This window comes from Dicentrarchus labrax, unplaced genomic scaffold (genome assembly GCF_905237075.1).
Source record: "Dicentrarchus labrax unplaced genomic scaffold, dlabrax2021, whole genome shotgun sequence".
Lineage (NCBI taxonomy): Eukaryota > Metazoa > Chordata > Actinopteri > Moronidae > Dicentrarchus > Dicentrarchus labrax.
In genome coordinates, this window is record NW_026136711.1 from 18679119 (window position 1) to 18707023 (window position 27905).

At 39.3% G+C, this 27905-nt stretch overlaps 1 protein-coding gene across 5 annotated transcripts; it reads right to left on the reverse strand.

Moving 5' to 3' along the window:
• On the reverse strand, positions 1-27461 carry arhgef25b (Rho guanine nucleotide exchange factor (GEF) 25b). Of its 5 annotated transcripts, none has more exons than XM_051415802.1 (17): positions 27350-27461; positions 26237-26342; positions 13125-13444; positions 12914-13018; positions 8631-8767; positions 7667-7733; positions 7386-7489; positions 7113-7182; positions 5739-5828; positions 5546-5638; positions 5327-5377; positions 4910-4987; positions 4636-4827; positions 4372-4552; positions 4083-4288; positions 3845-3985; positions 1-906 (listed from the first exon to the last, which is right to left on the reverse strand). In XM_051415802.1, exons 1-17 carry the CDS (start codon positions 27410-27412, stop codon positions 805-807), a joined length of 2106 nt encoding a protein of 701 aa, XP_051271762.1. In that variant the 5' UTR covers positions 27413-27461; the 3' UTR covers positions 1-804. The 5 variants fall into 5 exon arrangements, with proteins under 5 accessions (XP_051271762.1, XP_051271761.1, XP_051271764.1 ...); XM_051415801.1 differs by having other exon boundaries at positions 13125-13447; XM_051415804.1 differs by lacking the exons at positions 26237-26342; positions 27350-27461 and adding an exon at positions 23284-23710.
• Positions 27462-27905: the final 444 nt, after the last annotated feature.

Sequence of the window (27905 nt, forward strand, 5' to 3'; positions counted from 1 at the left end):
TCAGAACAGCATTTCTCTTTAATTCTGTGTGTTTCAGGACACGACAAGTCAAAATGATCCCACATCAGATTATTTACATTCAATATGACAGTGACAGATGAGCACCACTGTGTAATCTTTGTTCCCTTTTTCCTCTTTCTGTTTGATTAGGACGCATGCTTTTGTGTGAGTTTGCAAATGTGTTTAGTTCAGATAACACTCTAACAATGGCAGGGTTAAAATAGCCCACCAAAGGGAAAACAGCTATTTGCTAATGTGCACGGACAAACACAACTCATATGGATTCAGATCCCACAGTGAAGCTTGAATCTACAGTCACTCAAGTGATTTCAAGGATGCAGTTATTCGAGGACATGGACTATGACTGCGTAAAGGGATTTGAAAACCCATTCCTCAGGGGAAGTAAAGTAGAATTGGTCCCTTATGAAAATATTGTGCATTACAAAAATATCCATCAAGGAATTTTCAATGGAAAAAGTAAGAAATTTATACATATACAATATGAAGTACAGTTTCCCCGGTGCTTCAAACCCATATCTTCACGCATCTGTTATCACTATCTGTGGATGTGTGTATATGCAGAGTACACACACACATACACACAAATGAACACAATCAAGAGATCCAGATTAGACCACAGTGGTTTTGGAAGGAAATTTAGGACAATACGTGAAGACGGAAACACTGAGACCTCGATGATTTCTGTACTGGACTGAAACAAACAACACTGACGGAGCAGTCTGACTCAGTCGAGGCACTCCTACTCCAGAAAGGTAAAATGAGTTCATTTGTCCTCGCAGGTCATTACTGCTCGCTCTCTGTGAGCTGATCCAGGTTGTTTGGTCGAGGTGCTGAATAACTCCCACCCTCATTTAACGTGGTCGCCTGGACACTGGCAGTCACACCCTGTGAGGAAAAAAAACCAACAACAAATTAATTGTTTTTAGTGCTTGTGTTTAAATGTACAACTTCACATAGTAGAAAGAAACATATTATTTATATTACCAGTGTTACAAAAAAATTAAACTTGTTTAGAGAGTTACAGTTTCTTATAATGACACACACACATGCACCTCATGAACATTCCTCATTGCTGAGACAACTGATTAGAAATTCCCAAATCATCATTGTGGCTTTTTGGGTGGGGCAAATGTAAATAAAATGTTCTATGTTACTTTGTGAATTAACAAAATGAATCTAAAATACAATAGTGAAAGTCATGAAAAATGTAAAGCACAAAAGGACAAAATAATGAGATAAAAACAAAAAAGCTTTATGAAGTTAATCACATCACTTCAATTTAAACATTAACAATCTTGAATATACACTTTAAAGGACCAGTGTGTAAGATTTAACACATTGTTAACACTCTGACTTTTTTTTATGGGCACCTGACAAAAATCCAATAATAACTCTCTTTTAGGTCTGTTTTTGGTTTCTCCCAATGCCTGAGGGAAATATCTTTAGCTGATAAATGCTTCACTATGTTCAACAACTAATCGCTAACTGTGTCTGTCTGCTGTTTGGTGCTGATCAGGTGTACAGTCAGTTTTCAGACGTTTTATCACTGAAAAGAGCTGAAAGTTGAAATTTGGCTGGTGAGAACTAACCAAAACAGTTTAAAAAAAGCACTGAAAGACATTAAAAGGCTCAACAGAGCTGATGAAAACTGTGTGAGATGATTATTCTTTGTGGGTTTGTCACAACAACTCCTATCACATTACACCTAGCCATTTGAAGAATTGTTAATATAAAGCGTATAACGACGCAAAGCGACAAAAATGTCAAAGGTCGATGTGCACCACAGGAAAAACTATATCCTCGGGTTTATACTCCAACCTGGATTTTACTCTTACAGAAATAGGATTATGCAACTCAACTCAACATCATTTTGACCAGAAACAGATGTTAATTAAGAAAAGTTTGACAAAGGTTCTCCCTGAGGGATAAGCACCAGATAAAAAAACAAAATTTTAGGTACAAGGGAAACCTGCTTGAACTCCTGCACCTAAAACAGGATGGAAACACTGCTGATCCAAAAACACAAAGAGGGAGAACAAGAAGACGAGAGCAACTTTGTGGAATCAGGCCAGATAAGGACGTCTAATAAGAGCACTGTGATTAAACCATTTCCTCCTATACGTGGAAGTCTGAGAGAATAAGATAAAACAGCAGGTCAGTGGGGTTTCCATAAACTGGAGGACTGAATGACACATCAGACTAGGTTGACCAGGTTTGTAAAATCCACACAGAAACAACAACAGGATATTTGACAAAGGCAACCAGAGAGTCATTTCCCCTCATCAGCCGTGATCATGACAACACACGTCCTCTGGCTCCTGACATACAGATAGCAGCTCCACCGATCTGATCTGCCCAATTTAAAAAACAGAGAATCTATGTGCACTGTGCACAATAAATGCTTAACTGGGTAGTTATAAAGTGCATAATGATCCTGATAAACCTGATAAATCTCTCAGCTGCACTATTGAATTAGTTGGACACACAGAAGTGGGAAGTGACAACTTACATTTACTCAAGTGTTGTTCTGTTTCCAGGTCCTGACAGTTAAAGTCAGTAAAATATAGGTTTTTACTCCGGACATCTTCAAAGGCTTTACTTTTCCTTACGTACTTGACACCTAATAGAGCCCTCTGAGGCAAAAATGTGATGTTGGGCTCTACTGTAAATAAAATTCTCTTGACTTAAAGCATCTTTATGCAACTATTTTACCTTTAAAAAAACAGCTTCAAAATCCTTGTGTTACTAAACTGACTTGTAATAGGTAGAATGGTACCTATTTTATTCACGCCTGTTTTCGCACTATGAAACTTTGGTTGTCGGCGAGAAGTGCATAGCACCAACTATGTCACTGTATTTGGTGAAACTGGATCATATTTCATGGAGAAACAGTTTTTTATGGTTTTCCCTCGGATGTCCAATCCTAAACTCTTGGTGATTTATAGTTTCCTGATAGACCGAAAGCTTTACAGAGTAACGTTAACCATTGATAACTGCAGCTGCAGTTGGCCGTGCTGCCGGGACTGGGAGCTTAGAGCACAGAGGGATTGTTGGTTTTGGCAGAGGAGCTTTGGACCACTGGGAGGAGGTTTTCAGACCCAGGGCAGGGTGGGGGGGATAGGGTGCTGAACGGAGGGAACGGAGCTAGTGTCGTGCCAGAACCGGAGCTGGGCAAGCAGGCAATGTAACCAGGCTCAGCAGCCTCTACAGATATAATGGCAGAGGCAAAGAGACCAAAGAGGATGTCGACAGAGGAAGCCACACTAAGACGAGTCATTGGAGGGGAGCTTTGTGAAATAAAAGGCTGCAGGCAGATGCTGAGCCTGCCTTCTCGCTGTTGGAATAGTAACAACTAGTAGCATGTTTCTATTTCTTGTGTTGTTGTACTTCTCAGCTCTTGATTAAAATAATTGTAGTATTATTTGCAGTTATTATAATAAATGCACAGTGTTATTGCACTACCAAATTTTACATAATGTTACTTTGACTAGCACATGAAGTAGTTAAATTCCTTTGCAACATTACATCAACCTTTCCTCCAAATTAATATTTTCACTTTAGTATATACTGCTATTACTGCTATAAATGAATTCATGACTTGCACTTTTACTTCTAATAAGAATGTTTTAAGAACAACTTGTTGCAACACCAGGCTCAAAAGCTGACCACACCCTGGAGTACACTGTTTCATCACTGCAGAAAGGTGAGAAATCACTGGAAGATTCTCAGCTGTTGCCATTATGGAACTTGTTTGTAGTGCTGACAGCCTTAAAAAGTTGTATTCTAAAAACTGTTATTGCTGTGTGAAGTAAGACTGATGTACCTGCATGCTGTGCTGGCTGCAGGGTGGCAGGCCATTGGACGTCCCACGGCCTTGTCTAACCTCCGTGCATAAACTGAGCTGCTGATTGGAGGAAAATGGAGGGTGGGCTGCTTCAGGTGTCCCAGCACAAGGATTAGAAGCCTTGAGAGAGAAAGAGAAATAAAAGTAAGAGGATGTCAGAGAAGGAGAAATGTATGAATGCACCCACCTGCGTAAGGGAGCGTTGCTGTACACTCACCACCTTCGAGGCCGGGCAGTGCTGTGGCGGATGCAGAGAGGGCAGGGAGGTGTTGTAAGAGAGCAGGCAGTGCTGCTGACGTCGGTCCATGGATGCAGAGGAGTGAGGTCGCAGGCCAGATGCTGACGCAGTTGGAGACGTCATGTTCCGACCCAGGCTGTTTGACTTGCTTTCCCTGCGTTGGTACTCTATTGGAGACTGAAGGGCTACAGTGGACAGGAAGAGATGTCACATCACTCAAGTGCACTACTCACATCAGTTTTACAGAGGAAACACTGCGCTCTGGTACCATTGAGGAAGTTCCTCTGAGTCTCTAAGATCTGGACCACGTCGTCGAGCCAAGCTTGCTGTATTTCTGGAGATGATGCCTGCATGATGAAGCGCGTCACACTGCCGTCAGTCCCGCGGGAGGTCAGGACCAGACAGCATGGATCTTCCTCAAAGTGCTCCTCCACGCCCAAACAGCTGACCTGAAGCACACAAGAGACATGTTAAACATGAGGAAAAAACACTTAAACCAAAGATATTGTAAAGAACGCAGTGTTACTCGCACCTTGATGCTGTTTTTGAAAGTGTACCCTGGCAGAGAGAAGCCTTTTTTCTTATCAATTGGCTCACTGAAAATGACCAGCTGCTCAAACAGGAAGACCCGCCTCTCCCTGGCTCTGGACATGAGGCCGCTTTCCTGCTCGCTGACAGAGAAGGTGTCCTGCTGGAGCAGCTTCCCCTGAGCTGTGATTTTTCCCTGAAACAGTATGTAAACATTGTCAGAGGCCATACGTCACCCTCGATTTGTGTTGACATACAGAAAATAATTTATATCTCACCTCAAAACCTTGGAGCCTGCCCACATTCATCATATCATTACAGCGTTTTGGCACAAAACACATCACTTCCACCGCCCTCTGATGGAAGAAATTGAATGGAGGAGAACCAGCAAGTGAAAACCAAATTTTTTGATATACAGTACAGACTCAGAATATTACTTTATAAATTGAATTGGCAGTTTATCAGGTACATCTAGCTAAAACTAATGAAGTCTAACAACAGCGCTGCAATCATTCCTCCCTGCATGAAGTATATTTATGTTCAGTTTTAGAGAGGTGTTCATTGAACGTTAGGATCATTTTGGAGGATAAAGAGAGAAATTTGTGTTGTTTAGCCTACAGACATTAATATGAATGGGGCAGACAAAATATTATAAATACCAGTTTCTGATAAATGTACAGTGTATGTATATGTACCTGCAGCTCCTCAACATCCCTCCCTGCTTTGCTGTAGTACTTCAGGAAGTCCTGGGGTTGCCAGTCAGAAAGAGAGAAGTTTAAATCAGTCAAAGCACACTGCTTTGTTAAGGTACAACAGTTAAAAATACTTTATTATGATTTTAAAAAAATTAAATTAATAAGAACATCTAAAAGCACCATGCATGCAGATATACATAATCATGCCAAACAGCAAACCTTCAGCAGCAGCTGATACTTCATGATCCTCTGAACGGGTTTGATGAGCAGATCGTTGAGCTGCAGCCTGTGACCCAACTGCTGCCGGAGATCCTGTCAGGTGACAAAAAAAGACAAAAAATGTTCTCAGTAAAAAGAAAAATGTCCTTGGAGAGCTCCAATAAAACTGACTGTAGTGTAAAAGTTTACTCACCTCAAAAAAGGTCTCAATGTACTCAGAGACAATGTGCTCTGATTTGGGTTTGTTCTGACAGTAAACCACGTACATGTGGAGACGCCGCTCCTGGAATTGTTAGAATTTAAAAGAGAGAGAGAGAGAGCTCATGGGACAATTATTCCACATAATCTGTGTTTGAGGGGCGGCGTGAAAGAGGAAAGAAGAAGAGAAAGAAGAGAAAGAATTTAGTTTCTGAGCCGACTACAACTGACTTGTTGTGTTCCCATTCCCCTTAGTGGGGCTTTTGTTAAATCGGACCGTTGTCTCATTAAACAGTTCCAGTGGCTAGTAAAGAATGGTTTGATTTGCAGTGGCTTTGTTAGGCATGCTACACTACACCGACTGAAGGGGAAAAGCTGCACAAAATCTAAATATTTTTCTAGATTTTTCTGATGTAACAAGACTGGATACCAAGGTTATTATAGTTAACTTAAAACTAAAACTAAAACTAGGCGTGAAAAAAACATTTTCATTAACAAATAAAAATAAAAACTAACTGAAACAACATTGTGTACTTACAAACCTGTTGGTGTTGGTGTATATGAACATGTAGGCTGGGACAACATGACTTTGAGTCAATGTGTTTGTATTGTAATACCTATTCTGAACTTCTTAAATCATGCCCCTGATAAATACTACACTAATAGTAAAACTAAACTAAAATTAAACATTTTTAAACAATAAAAACTAGACTGAAACAAGCAGCCCACTCTGGAAACTAACTGAAACTAAACTAAATTGAAAACAAATGAAAAATACGTAACTATAAAAACTCTGCTGGATACCGATACCGATGTTACAGTGCCAGAAAAAAGTATTCTGGATTCTGGAGTTTTTTTTACTCTTTTACAACACTGAACTTCAAAAACTTTGAATTTATCAGTAATTTTGTGTTTGTGTGTATTTCCTTTTAATCAATTTGTAGAGATCTGTTTTCATTTTGACACTAAATAGTTCAAAGTTCTGTGTAAAACAACTAAAAATGAAAAACTTGGTTTGGCTGGGGTGAAAACCTTTTATAGAGCTCTGAGATCTGTAATTCCAGCTCATTTTCACACACAGCATGGTCCCTGTGGAGCAGCTTTAACGGTGATTGTCGACTTTGAGGGTTCTTTAGTCACACCAGAATGATTACAAGAGCATTTATTCTGCAGCTGCACCTGCAGACAACTGATCTGCGAGATGAAGACACATCTGGATGGCAGGGGGCCAAGGCTTTACACGCAGTCAGAGCCCTGATGTGTGACACGGCTGCAACCTTCAGCCAAACTGAAAACAGAGGCAGAGAGACGGGGAAAAAACGCGTCAACTTCTCGTCCACACTTGTTACTCATTGATCTGTAGACTCACATGTTTGATGAAGAGCTGGGCCAGGCTGTCCGGATCACCCACACATTTCTCCAGCTCTCCCAGGAAATAACTGTGACACGAAGCAGAGAAGGTCAGACAGGAACAGTCATCCAGGCAAACACACACACACAGACACACACACACACACACAGGCAGGAAAGCCACAGGGGGCATGATACAAGGAGCTCAGAAAAAAGTGTACACTTTAAGAGACTGCTCAGATTCAAAGGAAAGGAGCCGCTGAGAAATTCAGAAAAGACATCTCTGACTCACTCTTTATGCCAGTCATAGATCTGGTGGATGTTTCCAAACACAATCCTGTCCTTTCCTTTCATGTCATCTGGAACTCCCTGATTGGCCATGGTGGCCATGTAGCCCTATACGAACACACGCACACGCATCATTAATCACGTCAGAGGTTTCCAGTTTCAAATAGAAATGTCTCTTTCAGTTTAAGACATGAATGTTGCAGAATGCTGTTGATGAAGGAATCTCAGTTATGTCTTGTATAAATGTCACGAGCAGATTATCTGAAGGCCGGGAGAGAGACACACCTGCACTATGAGTCCAAGATCGTCCACATACAACCTTTCTGTCTCTATCAGCTCTGTCAGCACATATCTGAGAGAGAGAGAGAGATTGAAACAGCAAATAAAGGCAATTCAGAAATGGAAATAAATACATAAATAATTATTTATATTTTGGCAAATAAAATCAGTGAAAACCAATTTTTTTGATATACAGTACAGACTCAGAATATTACTTTATAAATTGAATTGGCAGTTTATCAGGTACATCTAGCTAAAACTAATGAAGTCTAACAACAGCGCTGCAATCATTCCTCCCTGCATGAAGTATATTTATGTTCAGTTTTAGAGAGGTGTTCATTGAACGTTAGGATCATTTTGGAGGATAAAGAGAGAAATTATTATTTAATTATTATTATTATTTTATATTTATATTTTGGCAAAATAAAATCAGAAGTTAACATACAATCTGAAGGAAGTTTGATATTTTGGGAAATATACTTATTTGTCTTCTAACAAGGAGTTAGATGAGACTCTCATGTCTGTAGGTAAATCTGAAGCTACAATTAGCTTAGCTTAGCATAAAGACTGTAAACAGGGGGAAACAGCTAGCCTGGCTCTGTCCAAAGGTAACAAAATCTGCCTACCAGCACCTCTAAAGCACTAAATAACATTTTATGTTATTTGTTAAATCATACAAAAACGAAATGTAAAAAGGACAATTTGCCAGGACAAGACACAACACAACTTGATATTTTTACTCTTCTTGAAACGATAAGCAAATGAGACATAGTATGTTAATCAGTGAGCCAGGCTACCTTTTTCACCCTGTTTACAGTCTTTATGCTAAACTAAGCTAACTTTCAGCTGGCTGGAGCGTCATATTTATTGGACAAACATGAACATGTTATCAATTTTCCCCTCAACAAAGCAAATAAGCATATGTCCCAAAATGTCACTGTACTTCTTTAATGTAAAGGTCAGGACCTACATGCTCTTCTCTAAGGCAATGTTTCTCTCCTCTTCACTATCCACTGTAGCAGACCACTGGCTGCCTGAGTCATCAGTCATGGTGCAGACGTCTTCCCCTTGTTCCCCTTGGAGAGTGTTGATGCTGGATCTTTGACTCTAAAACACACAAACAAGACAGTACAGCATTTGGTAAGCATTGCGTCGTAACATATATTATATAAGTGGACACACATTCATACCAGTGGCTCAAAAAGCAGACTCTAGCTGCGGTGTATGAGTTGTTAGCAGTTCTAACAAAGAGAGATTTGCCCTCTAAACTTTTCTGGTGGTTTTTAGTTTGACATAAATTGCAGACGTTATCCATTATTTCACAAAAAAGTAAAGGTTAGAGAAAAAATGAAAAATGAATACAAATATGTGTAACAGAACATTTTCCCTCCTCCATTAATCTTCACAGCGGGTCAGCTGTGGCTCAAGAGGTAAAGCCAGTTGTGCACTAATCACAGGGTTGTTCGGTGTCCTTAGGCCAGACACTGAACCCCAAATCGCTCCTGATGGTGCTACATAAATGCAGCCATTTACCATTTATCTCACGATCTCTCAGATTTATCTTGTGACACTTTGAAAGAAGATAAATGGGAACCACTAAACTGTGACCAGCTACTTACACACTAATGTATCAGTATTAACAATTTTGGTTTATTTTGCTGATAATGCTTCTTTACTTAAAGTACAAGTAGGACTTTAACCTATAGTGGAGTATCCTTAAATTGTTGTTTTGGTACTTTTACTTAAGTAAAGGATCTTAGTACTTCTTCCAGACGCTGTGGTGCAGAATGATGTCAGACCACTGGGCATCAACTGTGCAAACTTAAATCATTAAGCTTCATTTACTGCATCCTCTGACCCAGCCAACAAGATGTGAGGGTCCTAATCCTGGGGAACACATCAGTAAAGCAATTTTACCGATCCCTTTTGGAAAGTCATGTCAACCCCAAATCCCAAGTAACCCGAGAGTAATAATCGCTTTTTAATGTCCCTCTGTGCTGCTGAAGAGACTGTTGGGCAGAGACATTTGGAAAAGTAGAATCAGGCCCGACCAATGAAGGTAAGTCAGCAACATTTGTACAATTTGTCAAGTCAGATAATAAAGGTCGGAGTAACTGACCACGGCATGGAGAGATGTTATATAACAAATATCACTCCTCACCTAAAAGCAGTACAAACTAATGTGAAGTTGACTGTAATCCTCTTGACATACTGCAGACTCACCGCATTTTGTTCTCTGCCTCAGTGCACTAGATGATAATCCTTCTGTGGAGTCAGTTTGTAGGTCAAATATGCACTTTCTGTTTATTTTCAATCAGTCTTTTTTGCTCCCTCGCTCTCTGTGAGTCGACTGTTCACCCAGCAGACGTCCCGAATATGAAAAACACCTGAGGCTGATCTTCACTTTGGTTCTGATCCCCTAGTCAGCTTAGCTTAGTTTGTTGCTCTTAATGCTTTCTCCTCTCTTACAGTAATTTCTCATCAGCTACAAGTTAGTTGTTCTGAAATCCATGAGGAGGTTAAAGGAATAGTCAGACGTTTTGTAAAATGCACTCTTTTATGCTGAGAGTTTGATTAGAAGATAGATAAAAGTCTCATATCTGTAGAATCCTGTTGGCTTAGCATAAAACTGGAAACAGGTGAAAACAACTAGCCCAATCCGAACGTAACACAATACACCTACCAGCACCTGTGAAGCTAACTCATTAACACATTACATCTTGTTTGTTTAATCTATACAAAAAGTGACATGTAAGACTTATAATTAGCATTTTACATATTTATATTTTAAGTGTCAAAGCACACGTCATAAATCACATAACTCCTTAAACAGTCAAACATCAGTTGACACTATTCCTTTAAAGGATCAGTGTGTACGATTCAGTGGCTCAATAAAAACTTGATATGTGAAAGGCCCTATCTGCAGCCGGTGTCTACTGTAGATACATGGTGGTTGAACATGGCGACCTCCATTGGAGACAATTTCTCCCAATAGATCCTCCTAAATGTTACACACTGGATCTTTAAAGAGACAAAGCCTTCGTCACACGAGGGCCAGAGGACTAAGAAAAGTGAGGAGAGTAATTTATCAAACAGAAAATTGTAATTTATGGGTTAAAGAATTATTTCGACCTTTTAAAAATGTACTTATCTCTTATGTAAAGCTTGTGTACTCTAAATGAGAACCGACCAACATCCACAGGCCTGTTTCTCACTTTGGCTGCAGGCCGCCTCCTCCGCCAATAGTGGCGTACGTTTTACGGATGTAGCTATTGGCTGTTGGGCGGGACGGCTAACTCAAGGTGTATGAGCGCTACAAAGAGAGAGAGCGGTGAACAGATGGAAGTGATTGCCCATGTGATAGGAGCTACTACAGAGCTTTGTCCATGTCTTCTACAGTATGTCTCATATAAACTGCTAACCAAGAACTGAACCAGTCGACGACAAAGACCGGAATAGAGACGAGAGTGACGGGTTTATCCTGTAAGCCTGTTCCTCTACCGGTCCAACATCCAACGGCAATATTTATGTTCGTGCACGGCGGCCCTGAGTTCCCCTCGAGTAATTAGCTCTTTATAGCTCAGGCTGCTTGGGTGTCTTAACGGTACACTCCTCATCCCCAATCCTGACCCTGTTTCAGCCTGTTACAGACTCCTTGGCTAGTTGATTACTTCCAGATGTCTGTCTAGAAAAGCACACAGGATTGATTCCACCCCACAGGGCCTTTCAAAGAGTACTGAGAACAGTGTAGAGTTACCAGAAATTAGTAGTATGTGCATGCAAAATGTGAATTTTGTGCTATTTATTTGGCACAAATGGTGGAAGTCAAATGATGTGTGCAAATAAAAGCCTTTCGCACGTTAATACAACTAAACAGGATGTAGAGTGACATGTGCAAGTTTATAATTCACAGTTTTAGTGCGACTTGTCTTGACATTTAAGTGTATGTGTTTAAATTATTATTAACTCATGAAACCTGCATTACATTAAGGTTTAATGATGAGAGTCTCCACTGAAATAATTCAAATAACAGTGAGGGAAGTGAAGAATTTAGAGAACTTTTGATTTGTATGGTTTGCATTATTCATGGTTCATTTGTGTTTTTCTCCACTACTTCAGCAACTCTAATTATATTTTATATTTTATATAATTATAATGTTCTTGTGGAGCGGACGACCAAAGTAAAGTTAAACTAAAGGACAGACTCTGAAGTAGATTAGATTATAAGAACTCTGTTTTGGTGTCTTTGATACTTTTTACCATTTTAACTTTCTGAAAAGCTTTTATTGTTTGTTCATATGATTCAGTTTTGTAGTTCTGTAGTTTTTATTTTCTAATACATCATAATTTCAGACATTGAATCCTTGCCTCTGTCTTGATAAAGGTTGGTGGATTGTGTAACATTCGGGACAATTATGGAAATAAGTCCAGGACTTAATCCTTATCAATCAATTTCTCAATCTATCTCAAAGTCTGAAAAGTTTTATGTTTATAAATATTCCACATTATATTACATTATAGCCTTTTATCTCACCTTACTCCTCTGAAGAAACTCTCCATTTATTTGGGTTTTTTTTAAACTTATATTAACTAGCTAGTTGTAACAGTGATGGGAGCTTTTGATTGAGTACAATCTGAAAAATCACTCTGAAATCAATATCCTGTTCAAGAAGTTATCTCACAAAAAGCCTACAATAAATTGTTGTGTTTAATTATTGTTGTTTATTATTGTTTCATGAGGCACAGTAACAAATGTTGCACTACCCACACACGGCCTGTGGCTCTGTGGTTAGTAGCCACTGTTATATGTGGAATAGAATATTTGGTTAAATGTAGTATGACTGCCACTAATTCAGTGCATGCAAATTAATCTTTTAGCTGTTGTGTCTCTGAGCCTTTAATCCAACTATAGCATGTCTAGTTTGGCCTTTAATTGAAATGTGCTGTGCATTTTAAAGGGAGACATCAGTTTCACTAATTCAAAGGACTTTGAATCATGACTTTTGATTAAAATAGAACAACACAGATTGGAACAGAATTGTAAAGAACAGAATATAATATAATAGAACAACATTGTTTAGAATCAAATTGTATATAGAACTGAATAAAACACAACAGAATAGAATAGAACACAATAAATAGAATAGAACATAATAGAATAACATAGTATAGACTTGAACAGAAAGAGATAGTACAAAGCAGAATAACAGAATACCATACACTGATAGAAATAAAATAAAATAGAGACATTACTAGACTCTGCGTGTCTCTGCCTTGCAGGAGGTCAGATAAGTGGCCTTGACATGGCAGCTGTGTAGGAGAAGGAACTGCTGGGCTCAACAGACCATCTTTCGACACCTGTAAAACACAAACACAACAACCATTACAAACAAACCAAAAAACTGAGTGTAAATATGTGTAAATATAGGAGGTCACAGTCTGTGCGTCTGCCTTTAAGTCTCACCGTGTCTCCAGAGGGGAGGATGGTGTAGTTGTCGTGCGGTTGCAGAGGCCTCGGCAGGGTTTCACTGTGGGAAAGGAGCGATGGCGGCTGCCTCACGTCTGACCTGCACATCTGCTTCTCGACTTTCCCCGCTCCTCCCCTGCCATCAGAGCTCAGCTTGCGGACGGGATTGGTGAGCCATTTCTTGAGGGCGCTAACAGGGTGCCGTGATCCTCCAGACGAGTGTGAGCAGGGGCTGGAGCTGCCTGAGGCCTGGTGGGGCACAGGACCCACCGATGGGGGGATACTGCCGTCACTGCCCGCCACAGAGTACGACTCTGCTGCTGAGAGAGAGAGAAAGAGGGAAAAGGATTGGGTTAACGTACAGCAGCTAATTGTGGGGTACATCCTCTCAGGTCAGATGCTTCAGACAGATTTCTGCACAAAAATGTTGTTCAATTTCCTGTGTTAAGCCCTAACTGTAACTTTAGTAGCTGCAGCTACTGTACCAGTCCTAAATCATTATGAACACAAAAACAGATCCGTTCTCACGAGGAAGGACTTATTGTGAGAGCTAATTTAAGAGGAAATTATATACTCTAGCTTGACTGTATGCATTTGTTATACAGTCTAAAAAAGAACATTTATTTAAATAAAAAATGTGGTGGCACCAACCAAAGGTCACACTTAGGGGAGACGGGGGTCGGCTGCAGTAAGTCATGCTAGAGTGATGAGACTCACACTGCACATGCCCAGTTAGATACCCCCACACCAGGGAGACACATTCAATATGTGCTGCTGCATTTATTGGAGAATATATATATTGTGGAGGTATGAGCTGTATTTTCTGACCTTTTGTATTAATTAATCAAAACATACTTGTATAAATTATTCTTTTGTTGACGTGTAAATTGACATGGTAAGCATGTGTCACGGTGAGTGTGTCTAGCTAGCACATAATGTTCTGCTATAGCTGAATATTAAGCAGCCATATCAAGACGGACCATACAACAGTATTTTTCAACATGCGATACATAAAAGGACAGTTGACCCAATTTGCATTGAAAATTGTTACATTCTTCCTGTCTCACATATACACAAATATATGTGCATCCGTAACATCTGCTCTTCGACTCCAGGTAGACCTACAGTATGTTCTACATTTGAACTTAAATTAAATAAAAAAATAAAACAAAAATATTATTGTATAAATGAAGAATATTACAATATTATTGCAAATATTGCATATATTTGCATTTGCAGAGGTCAACCTCATGTTGTGTTGCACTGCACAAACACAGCAGAGCTCGGGACAGAACCACACATGACACTAGTTCCTGTGTATTTTTTATTATTTTTAAGAATTCAACTGAACCACCAACCCCTCAACAAATACTGAAAATCTAAATTTGAAATCCTGTTATTTAAAGGAACAGCCAGTAGGAGAGCTTTAAAGTTTAACAACAACAAACTTATCTGACTTATTCAGACATAGCTTAATATTTGACACATGGTACCTGGAAACTGAATCCAACTTGCACACAGTTATTGATTCTGGTGCTTTCTTGTGAATAACTTTGTATTTAGTGATGGAAGAAGTATTAAGGTTCTTTAGTTAAGTAAAAGTAGCAGTATAAAAGTTTTGTGCAGCAGAAAGACTGTCCAGTTGTATGTATATCATTGTATTATTGTTTTAATGTATTATAACATTCAAATGTTGCAGTTCTTCAGACTAGAATTATTTTTAAATATTTACTTTAATAGTAAATAATTTAATATAATTGTACTATAACATTACAATTGTGTGGTGTTTTCATGTCCTGTAAATTAGCATATTTTATATGCATATTATAGGTTTTTAAAGTCTTCATAAATAGTGCAAAGTAACTATAGCTGTCAAATAAACACAATATATTTACCTCTGAAATGAAGCATTAAATGGAAATACTCAACATCATAACTGTACTTGAGTAAATGTAGTTTCTTTGCATCACTGGTGTTTTTGTTACTTTTTCCCCATTGAATCATGAGTACCTGATTAAAACCTGCACTGGAACATACTGACACATGGCTAAGTCTCTAAATTGCGCTATTAAAAACTTTATACCTGCTGTGGTAACACAAACCCTCATTTATCTCCGCTACAACTGGGACTCGGTTTTATAAGCACTGACTTTTCAGAATCAGAGATACTTTAATAATCCCAGGGATAAATTATTTAGTTATTTTTTCAGATATAATTTCGTTCCCGAATGAAGCATTTAAAAGGTACAAACTGTAATGTTTTTTTCCTAGACCTCGGTGGATTATGTGACCTAAAGTCAGTCATAATTAAACCCATCATGTCTGCACTGAACTGCCCTCATTCTTTCTACAACGCAGGCTGGACCAACACTGGAGCTGACACCCTTTTACGCCACAGCTGGATTTTGTTTCCAGCTTTAAGTCTCTTGCCTATGGAAACTGGTGCATAATCTTCAACCACACTGTTTTAATCAAGCACCCTAACATTAACATTTCACTCTGTTCTGCTGATCGTAGCAAAGTGGAATCTTTCAGGAGCCCCATTTTGTCGTTTTGGACTCTTCCCAGAAGCCACTATTCCCTGTCAGCACATTTATGTAAGCTGTAATCATAATAACAAGCTTTCAAGAAGCCAGTGGAAATCTGGGTCAGCTATTTGCCAAAACTGCCTGATACTGCCATTAGACAAGACACCATATTGACAGTGAAATACTAAATAATGTGTTTTTCCTCCTGCTCCATTTCAGTTATCTTTTTCTTTTTTCACAGATACCAGCAAACTCTTCCCTAAATACAAAAGTTCACTGTTCACAATATTGGGGATGATGTTATTCTAAGACCAGCTCTGTATACTTATACCTTGAGTTGACTGTCAGTTCAGTCTCCCACAAAACAATCTAGACATCTAAAGTAGGCTGGATTCAAACTTAATTAAGCTAAATTAATCGCCTGCTACTTCACTCATGCAGTGAACAACACAAACTCATTTCTGTGTGTGTCTGTGTGTGTGTGTGTGTGTGTGTGTGTGTGTGTGTATCTGGTGGCTCTTGGCAGAAGTTTGAACCAGTGGACTGTTGGGAAAGTTTGCTTTCTAAAATGAATCTTAAGGTCATGCTGAGCAACAATAATCAACCAGTTTAGGAAGGCAGAAAAAGGATAAATGAATGCAGAAAGTTGTTAAATTTAAAAGATAAAAGAAATCAAATAGTAGCACAGCTAAGAGATTGTTCATTGGGAAACACTGTCTACCTTGCAATATAACATTTATTTGCAATGTTTCCATACTAGACCTTCATCAGGCAAATCATCCATCCATACATTTTCTGACGATTATCCAGAGCCAGTTCATGGCGTCTAATGAATCCAACAGAACCACATCATCTGCAAAATGGAGAGAGGACATTCTGAGGTCCCCAGACCACTCTCCTCGTGGTTTTTAAAAATGGGATCCACCAACCAACAACCATTATTGTCTCCCATTGTGCAGGCACTGTCCCCAACATCCACACACCATTGAATAGGTGTGTAAGCCAAGACAGCCCCACATCATCCCTACAATTAAAAACAATTACTTTAAGACCATATCCTCAATTATGTAACTCTGATAAGAAGAGAGCCAATTCACAGAATCAGTTGGTGCAAACACCTACAGATGCCCACACACACACACACACACACACACACACACACACACACACACACACACACACACACACACACACACACACACACACACACACACACACACACACACACACACACACACACACACACTTATCACCCAGAGCAGAGACAGCCATCTGGTCTCCTGGGTTTTTTATCTATCAAGGTCAGGTCATATAGGACCCCTAACAAGCACCTTACCATCTGTTGAAATGATACCAGAAGTGCACCTTGCAACTTCTTTCGACGAATACATCAACATTTTCTATGAACTGACCCTTAATGGTCTGTAATGGTCATTGTGACGTCCAAACCACCGCTGAGCTGATCAACTCAGCTTGTCATGCTTGTTTGAGACACTTATGTAATGTGTCATTTTCCCACTGAGCAACAGCTGGACCACCATCCGGACTGCAGTGCCTGCAAGCATGCATACTGTGAATGAATCCTTGTATGCAGGCTGTACGGACATCAAAATTATATCAAACATAAATTTTCACATATCACTGGGGCAGATTTATGTAACATGTCAGTCATGGAGGTGGTTTTATGTTATAACACAAATTCTCTACTGCATACAGATTGATGGATGGATTAAGGCTGGGTGGGGGTTGATTCTCTCAGTAACCCCGCTGGCTCAGACAACACACCTACCCAGATGGAAAGAGATGGCTGTAAACAGGACCAAAACATTAACGAAGGGTCAGTCTCTCCGACGGTAATCCCGTCTGTTGCATTGAGGCACTGGCAGCTGTATTTTTGGATTCTGTTAAAACAATCCAGTTTAAGCTTTGTCCCCTCAGCCTTTTGAAGTTGGCAAAACCAGCAATGTACAAATACTGAGTATGTTCTCTCTCTGAGTAGAACGTAGCAAGTCAATTTCCACCATGGTATAACATTATATTTCAGGTTCTGTATCAGAGTGGCAGTTCATCTGTTTTAGTAAAACTTCACTTCCTCTATCATTAATGTATAATATAATGGGTAGTTTGCACCATCTCTGAATCACCGAGATTCAGGTAGACGCACCACTTAAATGCTACTTTTGAATGAAATCCAAAACATTTAGACTTGGTTTTGGTATTTATATTGCTAAAAGCAAGGTGATACAATGTAAAATCCATCCACAAAATAGGGACGAGCGAGTACACTGGAAAGAGTGGGGCTTAAACAGGAAGTGGGCGGGGCAATCAGTTGTTAATTTAAGCCGGAAATAGAAATGGGTTTATCAGAAGTTGCTTTATTTATTAGAAAACTATTTACAGAACAGCCTCAGAATTTAGCTTTTCTTTATCCCAAGAGAAAGAGAATTTACAGAACAAGTTTCTTTAATAAAAGTTGCTATATTTAGAGTTTTTTCACAAAAGAAAATGTATTTTATAATTTCAGGTGTATAAAGAGAAGATCACTCTTTTGGTCATGGTATGTTAATGATTATTAAAACTCTTGTTTGCATGAGAACAGTGTATACTGTATTTATGCTCATGTGGCTGTGATGGGAGAGAGAGTGCTGCTTTCATGACCTACTTTACATCGTAGCAGTCTCTCTCTCTCTCTCTCTCTCTCTCTCTCTCTCTCTCTCTCTCTCTCTCTCCCTATTAAAGCAGATGGTTGGGAGATAGTTAACTTCATCTTCCCCCACTAAGCCCCATAAATGGTCATGGTCAGCACCAGCAGGAATTACTGAGATGCTGCTGAAGCGCTGCTTCAAACAGTATGATGACACTTACAGACAAGTGTAAGCATGACTAAAGCTTTACACATGTTACGTACCAGACTTTTATTTGTCTGTATATGGGAGCTGATTACTGCTGGTGCCTCGTATTCAAGATACATGATTCAAGAAGTTTATTCGCCATTTGTGCTTGCACACGTAGGAACTCTTGTGCGGTTGTTTGCTCAGAGAGTCAAGTCAAGTTAAAAAGACACACAAGAAAGATACATAAATCTATAAAACATATACTTCTCTAGAAATAAAAAGAAAGTGCATAAAACCCTATATAAAGGGAAAGTGAGGGCATTGTAAATTGCAGAAAACCCTATATAGAAGTGTAAATTGCATTGTAAGATTCTGCGCATGCTGATGGATGAAATCATCATTACTGCAATCAAATCCAGTCATTTTTGGCTAAAAACAGCCTGCTTCTCTTCCTGTTGGATAACTGCCAGGGCAAATACTCCACACCACTGTCATCACCAAAACTACAAACCAGCCACTTTCATGTCGCCTGCATCCTCCTAAACAAGGTTCTTGCACAGTTTATCAATCCAAGGGAGTGACAGATTACTAGAATTAAAGACGCACACATGCACACACACATAGATGTGTTATTCTTTGCTCCACAATAAACTAATGACTAGTTTCATTCCTAGACAGGAGAGAGGACTTTTAACATGTAGCTATGAAATGTTACATTGAGAAGCCTCAGGAAAAGGGTTGGGCACATGTAAAAATAAAGAATGGAGCTTAAAGTTAAATCAGGATCTGATCAGCTGATCTTCCTGTGCATCAATTATACACTTAAACACAGAGTCTATCTACTCCAGTCCATACATTCACATGCTGCTGCTGCTGACTGCTCTTTTTGTTCTTAGCATTTGCGACCTGAGCCATTATTAGGTCAGCTGTTTGCTAGTAAACTATGACAAGAATGATTATGATTAATATCCCTTCACATCAAATGAGATGACATCCTGCATTTTTACAGTGTAGAAGGACACCACTTCCTTTTTCCCACGGCGCAGCAGGCTGCTGATGTGGGCTTTCACTCGTACACTGTGGTCACCCCTCATAGTTTTTGTTTGCACTCTCGGTCTCCTCCTTCGGCCTCACTGAAGGTCTGGTTAAGGTCAGAGTTTAGCTTTGTAAAACAAGAATGAGTACTAAAGAGTATTGAACTCAACACACCGGTTGCACAGGTATTTGCACTGGCTTTAGGTAGTGGTTGCTTTAATGTATTACTCATTATTCCAAAAGGAATATATTATTATTTTACTTATTACTCCCCACTTACAGTAATTAGTTACACTACTAGTTATATAAATTACTAAAACAAAGTAATGATTAGAAAAATAATCCAAGGATGTGACTGGATTATTGGATTTCAAATCAGTAGGGCGGTGACAAAAAAACTAATGTCGTAACTAATTATATCTTGGGGGAGTAACTGTGATATAATTACGGAAATGTATTAGTAACACTGGATATGAGCCACATTTAACAAATAAATAACATTTATTAAAAAAAACAGCCAACCAAAACAAAACAAATTAGGCTTGCAGTTTGAACGTAGCCTTAGTTACAATACTCTGCACCACAGAGCTTGAACAAACGTCCACTTCCTCTAAAACAACAGTTTAATATATACAATTGATACCACAATGTTCACCAGCAGCTAATCACTAACTTCTGTCTGCAGTTTGGTGGGCAGTGAGCATACGCAGCCATAAAACCAAAACAATGAGCTGAAAGATGTTAAAAAAGATCTGCAGAGCTGAGGGGAGTTGTAGAGTCTCTGTGGGTTCATCCAACAACACTCTCACATAAAAGTGAAGGTACTTTGATCTATTGTTGATGTTCAAAATATTGATATCTTGCATTTAATTCTCAGATTTATATTTTCAGTTTCTGTTAAAAATAGTTTATATCCTTTTAATTTGAATTCTAATGTTTGAATCTATATATCCTGTTTTTAATGCACAGTGTAAAGAACTTATGCAAATAAACTTGCATTGCCTAAGAGAAGACTGAATGTCTCCTGGACCCGTCTCCTGTGGGGCCTCAGCACCATATCTAATTGTCTAAGTGTGTGTTTTAATGCAAATCAAGTTCAAATGAAGGTCAGGCAGTCCTGTGGTTCAGAGACAATATTTCACCAGAACACACAACCACCAAATGTAATGAAAAATTACAGCTGAGATTACAGATATGCTACTGTATATGTAGGTGCACTTTTGTGCTTGTTAGTCATCGTGTTTACTTCTTCACATACTGGCAATGATGACCTCACACACACTGGTGGTCTAATGGACTATTAGTCATGGCAGTTTCTGAGCCAGAGTGATGTATATGTAATGAGACAGCGAGAGTGTTGGCAGGACTTTTAAGTAGATTTCCATGCAAGTTTCCCAAACATACTTTATCTGGAGGTGTTTCTCTGCCTTTATAAATAGCTGTTGGACATCATGCCAAATGAAATGAAACACTCAATGCAAAATGCAGAATGCAGGAGTTATAAGAAAGAAGTCTTCAGGGGAGGTAGAGGGAGAGCAGAAAGCTACAAAAAACAGAAGAGAAAAGCCCCAAACCACATAAGAACACTTGAAAATGAAATAAAAGGCTCTCCCGACAAAAGTCTTTCCTGCTACCACAGAACAGAATATGCACGAAAGGCGAGACAAACAGATTAGATGAAAAAAGAAAGCCTGTGCTGTCCTGAATGTGACTGCGGGGCTTTCTATGAACACAAAGCAAATTCATGTACGGACTCACAAACAGACAAGAATTGTATTTTTAGACTCAGACAGGAACAAAACACCTTGTATAACAGCAATACTGACATCACATCATATCCTAAACAAGTGTCAGAGATCTTCTATGAAGCTTTTGAACAAAGGTGAGAAACCACGGCTGTTTTCACGTTTCACACGTCTATTTGCAGGGTCTGTCAGAGCAATGCAGCTCAGAGAAGAGCTGCTCTGTAATCACTCCCCGAGCAACTGGAACAACAGAGGATTTAAGGGTCGGGCAGTAACAGGACGTGTTTGTGTGTCTATGTATGTGCATGTTTGAATGTGTGTTCTAGGAGTGCAGATTAAAAAAATCACTTTTTGTTTCCACGTGCTACCACACACACAGACGTCTATACAGAGCCGCAGTCAAAAATGCATCTGATATGAAAACAGTGTTAAACCAACTCAAACAACCAACCTCTTCATCTGCCTTTGGCTGCTCCCGTTGGGGGTTGCCACAGCGGATCGTCTGTTTCCATCTCTCTCTGACCTCCACATCTTGCTCTGTACAACCACCTGCATGTCTCCTGCCACACCACATCCATGAACCTCCTCTTTTCCTCCTGCCTGCCAGCGATATACTCAGCATCTCTCCTCTGCACATGTCCACACTATCTCAGTCTCCAAACCGTCAAATCAAACAACAATTCCAACAACTGACTAACGACTTACTCTTATAACACTGCAGCATTTTAGCATGCAAGCTAATGCTTACTAAGTTAGCTGGCTAGGGCTACTTCAAAGTTCACAGATACCACCACTATTGTCTTCATCAAGGTCCACAATGACATTCTGGACTTTATTGTGTTATCATTTAAGTTTTTGGTTAATTAATGTCAAATAAACTTAACAAAAAATCATCTCATTGTATGTAATTATTCGCAGTGATGTGTGTGTGTGTGTGTGTGTGTGTGTGTGTGTGTGTGTGTGTGTGTGTGAGAGTGAGAGAGAGAGAGAGAGAGAGAGAGAGAGAGAGAGAGAGAGATTGAAAGTGTGTAATGGGGGTCTTTCAGTTTAGTTTTTAGTTTTTTTTAGGGAAAGGAATGTCAAGACAGTGACTCATTGACTTGCGATGATTCAGTGAACAGCAGCATTCAGAGACACTTCAGAGATCCAGATGTGACTCTATCACTGACGTTTTGTCTGTTTGAAACATGGATCTTGCTGTGCCTGTATCACATCCTTATAAACAGTATAGTGTAGTGTTACTACTGCAGATGTATCCTGAGAAAAATAAGTATGAATGAAACTGTCCCTTCCTCGTTTTGGAAGCCTGCTAGAAGCTAGATAGCAGAATTAATAGGGAGAGGTTCACTGTTTCAGCTAAAGCTTCTGTTCAAAACATAGTGATTGTTTGGTTGTTGTGTATCTTTACAGAAATAACAATACTGTTACTGCACAACTTAATCACTTTGTGAAAGCTAGTGGTGTGTAGACGATGTGTGAGAGGGGACACGTCTAGTACCAATGGTTGAAGCAGAAAAATAATGTGTTTTTTTTTCAGCCAATACAATTACATCATATGTTTGGCATATTATCCTGTAATCAGTCGAGTATTCCTTTAACTACACTTTTTTTTTTAATTACGCCATAAACATGAAAGACACACAGTAGGATAGTTTTGTCCAAACAACCCCTTCATTTGTTTTCTGGCTTTCTAATGCTGCTGCACTCTCATTATTACAGACACTTACTGGGAAGTGAATGGATGAAAATGTAACTAAATTAATTAATATGTTACATAAACATGTATAAAGAAAGGTTCATCGGATTTTACTAGGACTTAGAGAAACCAACTTTGGCTTTGATATAGGATGTGACCAACTGCATCTCAAATTCATTACAAAACGCTGTGTACAAACAACAAAAATAACTTTGCATGCATCAGCTTCAGGAATTTAGAGAAACAACCAAACATTAACGTATTATTACCATCACAGAACAACTACAGTAAAAGTGCCCCTAAAGAGCATCTACGTACCTCTAACTCGAACAAAGCAGCAGCCACATTTACTGAGCAGTTTTCTGAACAGGTGCTGACACCCACACCCTCGCTGGTGGTGACCCCCTCTCATGATGATCCACTCCTGCTACTGGACTCGAGACTATCAGAAGCAGGCATCACGCTGGACTGACACACACACACACACACACACACACACACACACAAGCACATGCACACACACTATTCCTGTGGTAATGCCCTGAGAGGATGGGAGGAAAAGTGTACAGAGAGCTCCACAGTCATAGTCCAAATCTGAGTAGAAACCCCCTTTGGGCAAAAAAAAAAAAAAAAAATGCTATTCCTATCCCATGATTGGAAGAGTAACAGTGGAAAAAACCAGAGAGACGGTGCTCCCCTCCACTCTCGAGCCTCTCTGTGTGGTCAGATACTGGGTAAAGATTATGAGAGGCACCAGAAGTAAGTGAGGGAGCGACAGAGGGGCAGGGAATGGGAGGGGCTGTGATGATGGAGGGGGTGGGGGGTAGGGGGTGGTGGTAGCTAACATGCTGCACTGCTGCGCTAGCATCTGTCTCTAGACCCACCTCCTCTCATTTCTATCCCCTCCTCTTTTGCTCCCTCTGCCCTCTCTCTTCATGCCTCCCTCATCAGCTTCTCCTCTCTGTGTTTGCTCTGTAGCTGTGGGACCTTGAGTACTGTCATCGCATGACCAATGACAAACACGGGCTTTTCCATGAAATAAGCAAAAATTTAAACTGTGCGGAGTAACTTTCCATTCAGTGCCATGACATTTTTAGCCACGCTAGCAACACGACTCTACGGATGGAAATGTCTGTCACCTGGTTCCAGACTAAAATATCTCAACTTTGTCACATGGACAGCTTTTCCTTTAGCGTCACCATGAGGTTGATGTGTAGTCAAATATCTCGACAACTGTTGGACAGATTGCCATGAAATGTGGTCCAGGCACTCGTGTCCCCCTCAGGATGAATTATAATAGCTTTTGTGATCCCCTTTTTTCATCTAGACCCACAATCAGGTCCAACTTTTAAAAAATACCTCTAAATGACACTCCCATCAACCGTAGCTCTATGTTTGTGTTTAGTGCCAAATAGCTAATGTTAGCATGCTAACATGTTAATATGGTTAACATGGTGAACATTATACCTGCTAAAGATATAAGGTTACGGTTGTCATTGAGAGAGGGAGAATATCTGTTCCCGAAGGTCCTAATCCTAGAACTGGGGAACATATCACCCCATTGTGAGCGTGTTAAAATGCTGACTCTTCGTCTCGTTAAAAGAAATGCGTACTCATCTGTCACCATACATCAAGCTGCATTTATAGGATATGACAGATTTAAATGAAATATAATTGCATGCATTTACACAAGGTACTGTCACAAGCAAAGATCCACTAACACCCAATCAACTGCAGATGTGCTAACATAGCTAACATAGAGTCAATGTGTTTCCCAATGTGGGTCAGGACTCTCCCAAGGGGTCACAAGATAAATCTAAGGGGTCATTAAATTATGTTTCTGCTACACAAAGATGGGTTTCTTTCTTTTTTTTTTCCCTTATATGCCGTATATGTTAAGAAGGAAAAATGTATATATGGTTGAACTGGCCACCAACCATAAACACATGCAAACTGTACTGAGGGGTCACATTTCTTAGTTTTCGAGGAATTTCAATAAATTCACTTGACCTCTGCTTCTTGGTGGTTTTATAGTCACAAAATTCGGTAATGTGTGCACAGATACTATCACCCTCCCACAGTGAGACTGGGACTTTCTCTGTACATAACTGTTTGTAACTAGCTAGTTATACACTGTTTAAAATATTTTTGTACACAATATTTCTTAGTGCATATATATATATATATATATATATATATATATATATATATATATTTCATTATAGGCTTTCTATTTTCTATTATATCTTTATAATACTTTCATTGTATTATTCTTTATTGTATTTCTACACTTGTGTACTTTTTGCACTACATTTCCTGTGCTGATGTGTCAAACTTGAATTTCTTCCATGGGGGATAAATAAAGGAACATCTTATCTTGCACTTGCAGATTAATGATGAATCAAATCTGATGAACAAAGATTATCTATGATATATGTTTTTTAAGAACCTCCTCCTCTAATCAATAAGGCAGTTTGCTCTCCTTTGTCACCACAGGTACCAAAGCATTTCCTCTGCTGTGGAAAAACCAACATGTGGAAACTGAGCTGGCAGGATGGAGGCGGACCGATTAAATCTCAAAGCCAAGATTAAGCATTCATGACTAGATGATCTTCCGAGCACAGCTGTCCAGGCTCATGGCAGCCGGTAGTGTGATTCAAGGAGATTTATGCATAAACTCATACGAACCCAAAAAAGTCACAGAAGGACAAAAAAAAACAACAGAAAGAGAAGAATCTGTCTCTAATACAGCTGCTGTCTGTCTCTATGTGCCACACAGATATTACACAGTACCACACACACACACACACACACACACACATACATAGACAGATAAGCACACGTCACAGTTCGTCCAACACAACCCTGGAATCTCAATCCACAGAGGACAGATTACAGCTATAAAAATAACAAAATGCTCTTGCTCTCTTGGCCATCGAGTTAAGCCTTTAAAAACTCTGCTGACATGATGATCTCTGTGAGCTGAAAAGCACTGATCTCTCCACAATGCAGGATTACTGTATGCATGTGTACGTGAGCACGCACACACCTAATGAGCCAATATTTAATCATTGGGATAAGGTAATGTGTGCTTTTTATATTTGGTGTTGCCTCTAGCATTTTAAATTCATCCATGATGTTTAGTGCAAAAAGTGAAACACTCCTTTCAGTCAAATCTCAGATGTGAATTTCTGTCAGACAGCTCCCCACTATGGGTGAGGTGCACACAACACGAAACTACAGTAAGCAGCAGATAAACCCACTGTGTTACCTTTGCATCTTCCAGCCACACTAGACTTTCTGACCCACTTGAACTGCGTCTGCGTGTCCTTGTTGTTTTCATCCGACAACAGTTTCTCCCGGCTGGTGTCTGAAATCTTACACACAGACAGACATGAGAGTGAGTGGGTGAAATAAAATATAAATTAAGTTTAATTAAAAAGACCTTATCCTCTTTATCTTAAAAGCATTTATTTGTAGCTGTATATGTATTTCAATGTACGTGTGTGACAGATAAAGTTGAGCTAATTATATCACTTTTCATCTCTCTGTCTCGACCCCTCTCTCCTTTGTTTTTTTGTTTCAGCTTAAGTGGTTCCTTATCTTATCTGAGGAATTTCTCAGTGAGGGCTAAAGAGTGCAGGACAACATCAAATCTTAGGCCAAAGAAACCTGACGCTGTCTGAAGAATACGATTCATCTTAACGTTTTTTACTGTTTGATGGTCGTCTATCAAAATTAACCAACGTGATGAAGGCGAGATTGTAGAAAAGGTTTAGAGGGTAAACTGGAGAACAGTTGACCGACTTGGCGTTGACAAATCACACCTATCTGCACACTGTTGTGCATTTTTTAAATTATAAAGTAGTGACACATAAACAGCAGCACATGGGCTAAATTAATACAAGTCATGATGTTTTCTTAACACATGGCCAGTTATAATTCAACAAAGATCAACTGAAAATTAACCCTATTCTGAAGACAAATACATTTGCTAATCTGCTAATATAAGATGAGTAGCAGCAATGTTTTGGGGTTTATATATTCCCATTAACAAAGAACCACATTGTTTATTCCAGTTTCAAAAGGAAGAATCATGTTAATATTGAAATCTACACGTTATTAAAGTGTATAAAGGGAAACATTTGACTAAAGCAAGGTAAAAATAACCAAATAACCAAATAATGCATACCAAAGTTTCAGCATGCATACACTATTCTTACTTTCAGGTGTGGTCTTCTTGTCTTACTCCATTACATTTCACACAATTTCAACATTTATATAATAAATAAGAGTAGCCAGAGTACAGACAGATACAGATACACAAACGTTTTTAGGCTTGAAGTTATTTCCATCACCTCACTTGAACAATGAAGACACTCACTTTATCAACCCTGTATCCCAGAAGTTGTTCAGTCCTCCCTTGCACTTTTGCCAAAGTCTTCATTTTTCATCCCTTTCTCTTCCCCTCGAGTTTTTCCTAATATGGTGTCCTTTTTTTTTTTTACCTTAATGTCTTTAAATTCAATCTCATTCCTTTTTCCCTTGTTTAAGCATCTAGGCCTGAACCTTTGACTTGTTATTTAATCTAACTACAGAAAACAGGTTTAAAAGTTTCAGGAAAACATCTCAGCCAGCCTGCCTGATGTCCAACAGAAGGGCAAAAGCTGACAATCTATGCTTTGGAGGTCTTTCTTCTCCTCCGGGCAGATGAAGACAGCTGTTCAATTATAGTGGGATCTGTCCTCAGGCCCTTCTGGACATGAGGGGGCTCATTCTGTCCAGACAGGTCCAGCCACGTCCCAGAGGTCCCATAGGCTAATTTCAGTCGGTCACCATTCACAAAGCAGGATGTTTAACTAACTTCAAATAGCTTCAGAAAAACTAAAAGTGCTTTATTATTACCATAGAGTAGAACAGATCATACTGCCTATACAATC

What these genes read in the sequence shown, in the direction of transcription:
- arhgef25b (XM_051415801.1), bottom strand. Translation starts at nt 27,412, where the DNA reads ATGAAGACTTTGGCAAAAGTGCAAGGGAGGACTGAACAACTTCTGGGA. An exon ending in CCCAGCTCTTCATCAAACAT is followed by an intron (nt 5,829 to 7,112) that starts GTGAGTCTACAG and finishes TAACAATTCCAG; the next exon opens with GAGCGGCGTCTCCACATGTA. An exon ending in ACTGCCCGGCCTCGAAGGTG is followed by an intron (nt 3,986 to 4,082) that starts GTGAGTGTACAG and finishes TTCTCTCTCAAG; the next exon opens with GCTTCTAATCCTTGTGCTGG.